This window comes from Euprymna scolopes, chromosome 38 (genome assembly GCF_053919585.1).
Source record: "Euprymna scolopes isolate OS-2025 chromosome 38, ASM5391958v1, whole genome shotgun sequence".
Lineage (NCBI taxonomy): Eukaryota > Metazoa > Mollusca > Cephalopoda > Sepiida > Sepiolidae > Euprymna > Euprymna scolopes.
The window spans coordinates 32,385,431-32,398,898 of record NC_136519.1 but is presented as its reverse complement, the minus strand read 5'-3'; the positions used below and the strand labels follow the sequence as shown (position 1 = coordinate 32,398,898).

At 33.8% G+C, this 13,468-nt stretch overlaps 1 protein-coding gene across 1 annotated transcript in view; it reads left to right on the top strand.

The window, feature by feature from the left end:
- Nucleotides 1-13,468, top strand: part of LOC145263120 (uncharacterized) — a 154,573-nt gene that overhangs the window by 121,379 nt on the left and 19,726 nt on the right. Inside the window, exons 20-22 of the mRNA XM_080120062.1 lie at nt 1,907-1,991; nt 11,371-11,434; nt 13,134-13,207. Coding sequence (XP_079976188.1) covers nt 1,907-1,991; nt 11,371-11,434; nt 13,134-13,207 — 223 coding nt within the window. The remainder of the gene's footprint in view (nt 1-1,906; nt 1,992-11,370; nt 11,435-13,133; nt 13,208-13,468) is intronic.

Below are 13,468 nucleotides of genomic sequence, written 5' to 3'. Positions count from 1 at the left end.
CAAGTGACTACTCGGAACCCAGAATGGCCAAATGTGGTGACATCACTCACTGGACATTGCTGAAGGAGTAAGGGGGCACACATGTATTCTTGACTTTAGGTGAAATTCACCCAGAACGGGTTCAGCTGACTCCTCCTATAGAATACACAGCAGCTCAGATGAATGCAGACCATGCATGACGGTGCACAGTAGTTAAAATAGTCATGGGCAACCAGTCCCAGGACTAGTGGCTAACAATATAGACCTGTGGACCAGAGCTAGGTTCAATGTCAGCTTAGATGGTATGCAACCACATCTTTAGCTGACCTCCCCAGCATCTTTGGCAACCTTGGAATGGTTCTGGAACTATTGCTTCATTAATGAATTTTCATGGGTTGTGGTGTGCAATGTGGTCGAACCAGCAAAGTCTCTTCTCTAAAAGAGATTGGTTGAGGGGAAGGCAATATATATATATATATATATATATATATATATATATATCCATTCACGTGAAATCACCTTTTTCTTCACCATATTTCCTTTGCTTCACTTTTTGCTATCAAATAAGATCTTTGACTTACTTGCAGTTTCATCAAATATTTTTGTATGCAAAATCCGATCCCGCATTTTGCTAACTCCTACCCTCTGATGAGAAGGAAAGTATTTCTTTGAAACTCCACGGATTAAGGACATTTCACTTATTAAGTGTTTCCTTTTCAGATTGAATGTTTTAAATTCTTTTTCAAAGTGTTTTTTAACATGTTTTATTAACTATTTGCTCTTATATATATAATATAAAGCTGAATGTGTGTGTGTGTGTGTGTCTGGTTACGAATAGGCTCCTATATGGTTGACTATTTTAAAAAACTGATTACATATAATGATAGAAGATGTATCGAGACACATGAATGGGTATGTTTGATCTGGCAGAACGGCGGTTCATTAAAATTGTGGGATCTGTGTTCGCGCCTGGTCCACAAAGTATGGAAATAAAAAATTAAAAAATTAAAAAAAAAAACGTTTACAAGTGTTTTTGATATAGATGTACATAAAAATACTTTGATAAGTATGTCTTAACTTAAATAGGGATGGTATAATAAAATTGTGGGGTCTGCGTTCACGCCTGGCCTCCATAGAATGGAAATAGGCACAAACTTTAATAAAGACTTTTCATATCTATCTGCGTAAGTATATTTTGATAATTATGTTTCAGTTTGAAGAAATATATATGGTATAATAAAATTATGGGGTGTTCGTTCGCGCTGGACCTCCATAGAATGGAAATATGTCACAAAGTTTAACAAGGTTTTTTAATATAGATCCACAGAATATTGTGATAAGTGTTTCAGCGTGAACAGGTATGGTATAATAAATTATGGGGTTTATCTATTTTATTTTTACTTTCATTATATCTTGCTTTGGTTTTGATACCCCCAAATTCAAAGCTATCTCTTTACAACCGTTCCTTTTCATAACCTATCATACTTTAATAAGTCAGAGTCCATTTTCTATAGGCTGTTTTTGAACCCAGTCAATGACAGGTACTTTTGCTAGTATATATATATATATATCTTGCCTTTTGAGATCCAGTTCTTATCAGCCAGGGTTGGCAGCTGTAGAGAAGTATCATCTTCACTAGTGCTTGATAGATTCAATGTTTTCTAAGAATACAAAATAATTATCCTACTTATAGAATTGTATTCGGCAACTCTATTTGGTATTAAATAACCTATAAATAGATAATATGCGATAAACTAAACCATCTTTGGGATGATCTTTGTGGGGATGGAGCTATTTGCATCACAATCAGACTTTGTATAAGCCATGCAAGTGTTAAACATTCCATTTGTTTAAAGTATATCTTATATTTCCTTTAAAAACTACAAAAAAAAAAAAACATCAAATTTTATTTTGTTTTAATTTTCAGGTTGAAAGGCGAGTATCAGATTCCAAGTGAACACTCATTACAACAAAATTCCCGACAGGAAGACCTGCAGCATTTCATACAAATGGTGATTTTTTTTTGTTTTTGTCTTCTTTTAAAATGCATCCATAAGGAAGAACAAACAAAATCAATAAATTGTACGATCGTTTCGGAAACGATGTTTTTATTGTGATAGACATTGAGTCTTGGACTATAATTTTATCATATAGTTTTTGAAAACGAGGTCATCTCATCAACAAATATATTGGTTCGTGGGTTTTTACCTAAATACACCAAAATAAACCTAGAATTTTTAGTAAGGCAGATGTATCTGGAAAATATTTAAAATATAAAGGAAAATAGTTACTCTTTTGATGAACAATGTAGGATAAATAAAAAAATAATAAAATAACGTATAAATAAGAATCTGGTTGAAGGTTGACGTTTAGAGAATCTAGATTTTAAATATTTTAACAAAATATAAATACCTTGCAATGGTTCGTCTTTCTAAGATTCGTATGTATCATCGTCAATGCATTTATTAGGATGGTAAAAATAGTTTATGAATGCTTGAAGATGTTGATATACAAATTTTCAAAAGAGACGCTATGGAGCAATATAAACAGTTAAGATCGTTAGTGACGTTACATTTAAAAATAGCTGAAAAATTTCAATTACAACAAAAACATTGTTTCCGAAATGATCGTACAATTTATTGATATTTTTTTTGTTCTTCCTGATGAAATGGTCCTGGATATGACCTTAAACTATATCCGATGGTGAGGGCTCCAGCTTGCAGGCCTTAGGGAGTGTGGAGCCACCCTTTAATTGCCATTGCTCCCAGGTCCACTCTGACCTGGAGTGGTAGCACCTGTTAGGGTCCCAACTATGGGTTAAATAGAATACGACTTAAAAAACAAATATACTATATTAAAAAATCGTTCTTCAAAATCACCAGATTCGGCATTAAATAGCCTGAAAAGGGTTGATATGCCGTAAAACAAAACAACGAACCAATCCTGATGAAATCGATTTTTAATCTCTAAGAATGACACCAAGACTACAGGAATCATGAGAAAGCTTATTGGAACTCAAAATTCCAAAGGAAAATCAACAGCCTATGAGCACTTAATGGTAAATAGCTGTTGAAAAAAATATCTCAGTTGAGTATAACCACAATGAAAACAAGTAAGCCTTCTCCTCGAGTGGCCTTCAGGCTTTGATAAGTGGCGACTCCCAAGTAAAAAAAATAAATAAATACAAATAGTTGAGAAAGACTTGGAATGATTTGGTCAACAATAACTTCAAATGATGGCACATTGAAACAAATGCAAACGATGGTTTTAATAAGAATGTCAGTTTGTGCCACCACTGTAAATGTACAACCTGCATCTTCGTAGCCTCGTAGGAGATGTTCTTTTCTCTTCCCTGCAACCTCTATCTCACAGAAGAGATGTTGCGAGTTTGTCTCTGATGTATCGTTATTTTCATAGAAAGTGCTCGACTGAGCTTCAGTCTATGGTCCCTCCTCGCCAAACTTTCACAAGAAACACTTGTCTAGCTGAAAACACTATCAATAATTCCCCCCACTCTTTGTCTGTGCCTAAACCTAAACGTAGATTCCATGAACAAAGTTTTTTATTAGAACTGCACGCCTGTGGAATTGTCTTCCGTTTTCCTGCTTTCCGGCTGACTACAATATGGTTGTGTTCAAGTCTAACGTAAATAAGTTCTTGATGAGCCGTTCCATATAAGTTATCAAATTTACCGAATTTTCATTACTAATGATTACTATATCGTCCAATTTCTACTGTACACTCTTTAACTTGTGGGGGTCGTCAAGCCTTTTTAGGAACTAACTTCCTCCACAAATAAATAAAAATAAAAAGAAGACTTACATGCAAAACAAACGGAGGTTTATTCACAGAAACCAACCATTAACAAAAAAAATATAATTCTCTTTATAATGAGTTCAGAAATCCTTTTTAAGTGTTCGTATAAAAAAAAGGAGAATGTTTTTTTTTTTTTTGTTGAACTGTTCATATGTTAAAACATATTAAGAGAGGCAATAGGTAATGTTCGCCTGTGAAATTGTATGAAGCGCGCGGAGCGGTAAAAATGGAAGAGTGATAGTAACACGCGTGGAACGTCCGAATAAGAATGTAGTTGAGTGGCCTCTTGGCCTTGATAATGTGGGGATACCTGTGTAAAAAAAAAAAAAAAAAAAAAAGAAAGAAATCTCATATAGAAGAAAGACATTAATTGAAGTAGGAATAAGAAAATTGCTTTGTCACGCTTAATCATGTCATGCCTGTCCTAAAGTACATCATTTTCACTCTTTATGATTTTTTGAACTGTCAACTCCGGATCTCTATCCCAGGGTTTAGCGAGGTTGAAGGTCTTCAGAAGCCATTTCTTAAATAGGACCAAATGCTTTACATGGAAAAATTAAATGGCTACAGACATTTAATTATTAATATTTTTTTACTGGAAAGCGATATCATACATAACTACAGGTGTGAAGAGCTAAAAGATGGTTTGTGAAAAAGTCAATATAAGAATACATAAACAAAAAAGTCAATATAAGAATACATAAACAAAAAAGTCAATATAAGAATACATAAACAAAAAAGTCAATATAAGAATACATAAACAAAAAAGTCAATATAAGAATACATAAACAAAAAAGTCAATATAAGAATACATAAACAAAAAAGTCAATATAAGAATACATAAACAAAAAAGTCAATATAAGAATACATAAACAAAAAAGTCAATATAAAAATACATAAACAAAAAAGTCAATATAAGAATACATAAACAAAAAAGTCAATATAAGAATACATAAACAAAAAAGTCAATATAAGAATACATAAACAAAAAAGTCAATATAAGAATACATAAACAAAAAAGTCAATATAAGAATACATAAACAAAAAAGTCAATATAAGAATACATAAACAAAAAAGTCAATATAAGAATACATAAACAAAAAAGTCAATATAAGAATACATAAACAAAAAAGTCAATATAAGAATACATAAACAAAAAAGTCAATATAAGAATACATGAACAAAAAAGTCAATATAAGAATACATGAACAAAAAATTCAATATAAGAATACATAAACAAAAAAGTCAATATAAAAATACATAAACAAAAAATTCAATATAAGACCCTAACAGGTACTACTACTCCAGTTCATAGTGGACCTGGGAGCAATGGCAATTAAAGGGTGGCTCCACACTCCCCAATATATCAACAAAACTTTTTTGGCATTAAATGACTCTTAGAGGTTGAAATACCGTTAAACAAACACAACACTCCCCAAAACCAGCAAGTTGGGGCCTCACCATCGGATATAGTTTAAGGTCATATCCAGGACCTGAAGTTTTGGAAACTCTGCTTTATTCAATTTGAAGGGTCTTGATAAGATGCAGAAATGTATTTAATTTGATTGGACTTTTTTTTTTTCTTTACTGCGACATCTCTCACAGATGTGATGTTGCTGGTCTCCATTTTTTTTCTGTAAATATTTGGCATGTGTTCTTGAGAATTGTCTGATCTATTCCCTGCTTTTGTTGTTCTGGCTCCTTTGACTTGTTGGTTAAATGGTCCCCATCAATTTATTGTTTTCATTACTCATTGTAATAAAGCTTCCTATTCCAGTAGCTTCTTTCAAAGAACTGCAAGGTTGTGGAACTCTCTCTTGGCTGAAGCGATTTGCATAAAAATAGTGTTTTTGACATCAGTACATAGATAAAGCAAAATAAATTTTGTTCTTAACTCCTTACATCAAGTGGCTTCACACTTTGTCTGAAGCATTTTCCATAAAATGATGTATGGAAGTGAAACCTGGCAAATCAAGGTTGAGGACATGTGTTGCATGAAGAAAAATCATACAAGAATGATGCGATGGATATGTAATATGAATCTAAAAAGATGGGCTTAGATCTGATGACTTCAGAGGAAGATTAAATATGGACAGTATAGGAAGATGTGTGCAGAGCGGAGAAACTTTGTTGGTAGGTCCACAATGAAAGAATAGATTCGAGTTCTGGAGCGTTTTTTTTTTTTTTTTTTTTTTTTTTTATGGAAATCACTCCAGACAAGGCATGGAGCCACTTAATGTAAGGAGTTAACAAGAACAGATGATTATCACAAAGACAGGAAATACCTATTGACCTTATTCTTGAAAAGACAAAGGTTAAAAGTAGGAGGAAAACAGTCAGCAGGAAGAGAGTTCCACAAGTCTGCGGTTATTCGAAAGAAGTTACCGGAATAGGAAGCACAATGAGGTGTAAAAAAAGCGAATTGATGGAGACCACTAGACCAAGAAGTCAAACGAACAGGAACAAAAGAAGCAGGGAGTAGATCAGATAATTCTGAAGAAAACCTACCATAATAGTATTTATAGAAAAGACTGAGACTAGCAGCATAACGTCTGTAAGAGAAAGGTTACAGAGAAGAATATAGTGGATCCAGTTAAATTGTTGATACGTTTCTGTACCTTATTAAGAACCCTCAAATGGTACAGATGCACCAGACCAAATACGACAATAATACCCCATGCATGGTCTGATAGTAGATTTATAGAGATAGATAATAGCTTCCGGTGTGAGAAAGAGTTAGATGTAGAACAGTTGAGGTAACAGGTTCAGTTCATAGGGGAAAGCCAAATAAAATTTGAAAGAAAGAAAGACCTGGTCAGAGTTAGTCTGTCAGTCAATTTCTAAAAGCCATCCAACACGTCAGCATGTAAAACCGACGTTAAACCAAATATGACGCTGATTATTATTTTGGTATTCCATAATAATTCGAATTTGACTCTACAAAATTTAGAAATACACATCGAAGACTAAATTTATGTTTGTTTGTTTTTTTTTTACATAGGGGTTACCACTTATCAAGGTCCAGAGGCCACTTGAGCATAAGGTTTACTGAGTGTAAAAGTAGTCAGTGGGATAATATAGTAATCGTTAGTAATGGAAATTTGGTAAATTGGATTACTTAAGGGAACGGTTCATCAAGAATTTGTTTATGTTGGACTTGAAGACAGCCAAATTGTAGTAGTCAGATGGAAAACAGGAAAATGGAAGTGAGTTCCACAGGGCGTGCAGTTCTAAGAAAGAAACTTTGTTCATAGAATGTTATGTGAATCTGGTTATTTGTATTCAGATTCACAAATTATTTTCACAAAGTTTCGGTCAGTGTAACCTTCAACTTTTTTTGGGTGTATCTTGTTGAACTCGGAATCTGCATGGAATTCCAAACTGAACCTTTTATTTAATCCATGAAGGTAGCATGCTTTCGTTCTGTCAGCTATGACTGGGTAGAAGTCTTAAGTAATTTGCGATTGACCTGTAGTGTAGTGGATAAAATACTTGGTGAAATTCAGTTGTATGTTACTGATGGTTGGGTTTCAATCCTCAGTGCGGGAGGCATCCAAAATACGGTTGCAAATTACTTAAAACTTCTACCTAGACATTTTCTAGGGTGACAATTTTATCATTACATCCTGTAGTTGGCCAGTTGTGTACAAATCCTAAAGTCAATAGAAGCCTTCTATCATGTCTGAAAGTGACACAATGTTCAACGAGCGAGTTCAGAGATGCACTGCTGTACAACTCATGTTCTCTACTGATCCAAGTTATGAAAACAGGACCATTGCCAGCACCCTCAAAATGCATCGCTGGATTGCCATAAATAAGAGAGACGTACCTAGGGTGATGAAAATTACGTTTCCGACCATGGTTATCGTTTTTGGTCGTGTTTCAAGTGACGGCCACATCATGCCAACTCACATCTTTAAAGTTGGCTTAAAATTAAACACCAAAGTGTATCTGGATGTGCTGAAGAGTGTGGTGATCCCCTGGTGCAGTCAGGTGGCTGCTGGCAGACCCTGGGTATGGCAGCAGGTCTTTGCGCCAACCCACAAGTCCAAATAAACCCGGACTTGGCTTCAAGCGTGCTACAACTTTATACTGTTCTCTCACTGGCCCCACCCCTCCCCCAACCTGAACTCCCTGGACTACTTCATTTGGTCATACGTCAAAACAATCACCAACATAACCTTCCATAACATCAAAGCCAGCCTGATCGCCGCCATCTGCCAAGTATTTGCTGAGCTCCCGCTGGCGCTTATGGAAAAGGTATGCTCCCAGTTCTAGACCTGTATTAAGACAGTGATTGTGGCTGATGGTGGCTACATTGAATAGATGTCAGCTCTACTACATAATCAAGTTACCTGAATTGATGTTTTCAATAAAAGTTTTAAAATAAAGCCGTACTATTGTTTTCTTTATGGCAACAATTTTATCGTTCCACCCTGTAGTAGAAGAAAACTGGTTTTATCAAATGGAAATGGAATCCTGTCCAGGGCTACAATTTTATCGTTCCACCCTGTAGTAGAAGAAAACTGGTTTTATCAAATGGAAATGGAATCCTGTCCAGGGCTACAATTTTATCGTTCCACCCTGTAGTAGAAGAAAACTGGTTTTATCAAATGGAAATGGAATCCTGTCCAGGGCTACAATTTTATCGTTCCACCCTGTAGTAGAAGAAAACTGGTTTTATCAAATGGAAATGGAATCCTGTCCAGGGCTACAATTTTATCGTTCCACCCTGTAGTAGAAGAAAACTGGTTTTATCAAATGGAAATGGAATCCTGTCCAGGGCTACAATTTTATCATTCCACCCTGTAGTAGAAGAAAACTGGTTTTATCAAATGGAAATGGAATCCTGTCCAGGGCTACAATTTTATCATTCCACCCTGTAGTAGAAGAAAACTGGTTTTATCAAATGGAAATGGAATCCTGTCCAGGGCTACAATTTTATCATTCCACCCTGTAGTAGAAGAAAACTGGTTTTATCAAATGGAAATGGAATCCTGTCCAGGGCTACAATTTTATCGTTCCACCCTGTAGTAGAAGAAAACTGGTTTTATCAAATGGAAATGGAATCCTGTCCAGGGCTACAATTTTATCGTTCCACCCTGTAGTAGAAGAAAACTGGTTTTATCAAATGGAAATGGAATCCTGTCCAGGGCTACAATTTTATCGTTCCACCCTGTAGTAGAAGAAAACTGGTTTTATCAAATGGAAATGGAATCCTGTCCAGGGCTACAATTTTATCGTTCCACCCTGTAGTAGAAGAAAACTGGTTTTATCAAATGGAAATGGAATCCTGTCCAGGGCTACAATTTTATCGTTCCACCCTGTAGTAGAAGAAAACTGGTTTTATCAAATGGAAATGGAATCCTGTCCAGGGCTACAATTTTATCATTCCACCCTGTAGTAGAAGAAAACTGGTTTTATCAAATGGAAATGGAATCCTGTCCAGGGCTACAATTTTATCATTCCACCCTGTAGTAGAAGAAAACTGGTTTTATCAAATGGAAATGGAATCCTGTCCAAGGCTACAATTTTATCATTCCACCCTGTAGTAGAAGAAAACTGGTTTTATCAAATGGAAATGGAATCCTGTTCAGGGCTACAATTTTATCATTCCACCCTGTAGTAGAAGAAAACTGGTTTTATCAAATGGAAATGGAATCCTGTCCAGGGCTACAATTTTATCATTCCACCCTGTAGTAGAAGAAAACTGGTTTTATCAAATGGAAATGGAATCCTGTCCAAGGCTACAATTTTATCATTCCACCCTGTAGTAGAAGAAAACTGGTTTTATCAAATGGAAATGGAATCCTGTCCAGGGCTACAATTTTATCGTTCCACCCTGTAGTAGAAGAAAACTGGTTTTATCAAATGGAAATGGAATCCTGTCCAGGGCTACAATTTTATCGTTCCACCCTGTAGTAGAAGAAAACTGGTTTTATCAAATGGAAATGGAATCCTGTCCAGGGCTACAATTTTATCATTCCACCCTGTAGTAGAAGAAAACTGGTTTTATCAAATGGAAATGGAATCCTGTCCAGGGCTACAATTTTATCATTCCACCCTGTAGTAGAAGAAAACTGGTTTTATCAAATGGAAATGGAATCCTGTCCAAGGCTACAATTTTATCATTCCACCCTGTAGTAGAAGAAAACTGGTTTTATCAAATGGAAATGGAATCCTGTTCAGGGCTACAATTTTATCATTCCACCCTGTAGTAGAAGAAAACTGGTTTTATCAAATGGAAATGGAATCCTGTCCAGGGCTACAATTTTATCATTCCACCCTGTAGTAGAAGAAAACTGGTTTTATCAAATGGAAATGGAATCCTGTCCAAGGCTACAATTTTATCATTCCACCCTGTAGTAGAAGAAAACTGGTTTTATCAAATGGAAATGGAATCCTGTCCAGGGCTACAATTTTATCATTCCACCCTGTAGTAGAAGAAAACTGGTTTTATCAAATGGAAATGGAATCCTGTCCAAGGCTACAATTTTATCATTCCACCCTGTAGTAGAAGAAAACTGGTTTTATCAAATGGAAATGGAATCCTGTCCAGGGCTACAATTTTATCATTCCACCCTGTAGTAGAAGAAAACTGGTTTTATCAAATGGAAATGGAATCCTGTCCAAGGCTACAATTTTATCATTCCACCCTGTAGTAGAAGAAAACTGGTTTTATCAAATGGAAATGGAATCCTGTCCAGGGCTACAATTTTATCGTTCCACCCTGTAGTAGAAGAAAACTGGTTTTATCAAATGGAAATGGAATCCTGTCCAGGGCTACAATTTTATCGTTCCACCCTGTAGTAGAAGAAAACTGGTTTTATCAAATGGAAATGGAATCCTGTCCAGGGCTACAATTTTATCATTCCACCCTGTAGTAGAAGAAAACTGGTTTTATCAAATGGAAATGGAATCCTGTCCAGGGCTACAATTTTATCATTCCACCCTGTAGTAGAAGAAAACTGGTTTTATCAAATGGAAATGGAATCCTGTCCAGGGCTACAATTTTATTATTCCACCCTGTAGTATTTTCTGACAACATAAGTATAGCCCAAAGTCTTATCTGGGCTTTACTTCTCCATATTGTTTGAAGTATTTTTTAAGTTTTGCCATTGAAATGTTACTAATCTTTTATCTGATGAGGTTGAAATTTTATGTGGTGATTACTTTTATCAAATCCAATCAATCAAATTTGGAAAAATCAAAGTGCCATCAAAATTTTGACCATGACCGAACATTCCAAAATCAAAAGTTATGTCAGATGTAACAATATGGTCAAAGTAACGAGTTTCTCTAATGAAAGCATAAAAAGTTTTCACCAAAATATCCAAAATTAAATCAGTTGTAAAGTTAGATGAAGTTTGATGATGATTGGTCAAGTGATGTGGGCACTAAACTGTACCAAAACAAACTTGACAAAACGTACTTGACAGAGGTAATTACGTTAAGATTATTGCTTTTTTTGTATTTCACTGACTTTCCTAGCACTTTAAAAACAAAGCTTGCGTTCATAATTTCTACCCTTCGTTCTGATTGTTATTCTCAATCAACATTATTTTTCTTTCAAAGTTGCTGAACCGCATTCCAGTCTCAAATGCTACGGATTCTGCCAACCAATATTTTGAAGAAAAACGTGAGTTAACAGCTTTTTTTTTTCTTTTTCATTTTTTTGTCTTTATTTTTTGCTTTATCTTATCTCTTTATTTTCTCTCTTTGTTTTCTTTTTTGTTTTGTTTCCTTTTTGTTTTATTTCCTTTTTCTCTTTTCTCTTTCTCTTTTTCTCTTTATTTTTTTGTTTCCTTTTGTTTTTTCTCTTTTCCTTTTTTCCTTTTTTTCCTTTAGACGTTTTCCTTTTTTTCCTTTAGACGTTTTCCTTTTTTTCCTTTAGACGTTTTCCTTTTTTTCCTTTAGACGTTTTCCTTTTTTTCCTTTAGACGTTTCCTTTTTTTCTTTTTGACGTTTCCTTTTTTTCTTTTTGACTTCCTTTTTCTTTTCCTTTTTTCCTTTTCTTTATTTTTCCTTTATTTTTCCTTTTTTTCCTTTTTTCTTTATTTTTCCTTTTTTCTTTATTTTTCCTTTTTTTTCCTTTTTTTCCTTTTTTCTTTTTTCCTTTTTTCCTTTTTTCTTTTTTCCTTTTTTTCCTTTTTTTTCCTTTTCTTTTTTTTTCCTTTTCTTTTTTTTTCCTTTTCTTTTTTTTTCCTTTTCTTTTTTTCCTTTTCTTTTTTTTTCTTTTTTTTCCTTTTCTTTTTCTTCTTTTTCCTTTTCTTCCTTTTCCTTTTCTTCCTTTTCCTTTTCTTCCTTTTCCTTTTCTTCCTTTTCCTTTTCTTCCTTTTCCTTTTCTTCCTTTTCTTTTTCCTTTTTTTTCCTTTTTTCTTTTTCCTTTTCCTTTTCTTCCTTTTCCTTTTCTTCCTTTTCCTTTTCCTTTTCTTTTTCCTTTTCTTTTTCCTTTTTTTTCCTTTTTTTTCCTTTTTTCTTTTTCCTTTTTTTCCCCTTTTTTTCTATTTTCCTTTTTTCCTTTTTCCTTTTTTCCTTTTTCCTTTTTTTTTCCTTTTTCCTTTTTTTTCCTTTCTCTTATCTCATTCTCTTTTTCTCTTTCTGTTTTTCCTTTTTTTTCCTTTTTCTTTTTCCTGTTTCCTCCTTTTTCCTTTTCTTTTTCCCTTTTTTTTCTTTTTCCCTTTTTTTCTTTTTCCCTTTTTTTCTTTTTCCTTTTTTTTCCTTTTTTTTCCTTTTTTTTCCTTTCTCTTATCTCGTTCTCTTTTCCTCTCTCTGTCTTTCCTATTTTTCCTTTTTCTTTTTCCCGTTTCCTTTTCTTTTTCCTTTTCTTTTTCCTTTTTTTCCTTTTCATTTTACTTTTTTCCTTTTTTTCCTTTTCTCTCCTTTTCTCTATTTTTTCCTTGTTTCTCCTTTTTTCTCTTTTCTCTTTTTCCCCTTTTGCTTTTTCCCTTTCTTTATTTCACTTTTTCACTTTTTATTTTCTTTTTTCCCTTTTCTTTTCTTGTTTCCTTTTTTTCCTTTCCTTTTTTCCTTTCCTTTTTTCCTTTCCTTTTTTCCTTTCCTTTTTTCCTTTTCTTTTTTCCTTTTCTTTTTTCCTTTTCTTTTTTCCTTTTCTTTTTTCCTTTTCTTTTTCCTTTCTTTTTTTCCTTTCCTTTTTTTTCCTTTTTTCTTGCTTTTTAAAAAAAAATTCTCTTTTTTCATTATTTGTATATTCTTTTTCTTTCATCACTGCCAAAAATAATCAACTTTTTACTCAGCATTTTTATGTCTGTTAGTAACTTCACTATCAATTACAAATTTGTATTTTTGCGTTTTCTTTTTATTTTCATGCATTTTAGAGAGTGAATTTCTCCCACTCGAAGTGACAAATGGTAACAGTACAGGAATGAGTCAAGTTATCAACATGTCGCAGGTGAGTCTATTAAAATTGCACTTAGTAGAGTGCATACTTCCACCAACGTTCAACAGTAAAAATAAAAATGATTAAATAAAAAAAAATTAAAATTAATATTCCAATTATCTGCTTTTTATTAACGAACTTTAAAAAACGGATAAAGCATCATGGTACAAGATGTCATGTCATATTATTCAAATCTAAGCAGATGTTGGTTAACCTATTAAGTCCCACAGTATCTAAAAAAGAATTTTCTTTTTTACTAAGAAGTTGAAACTT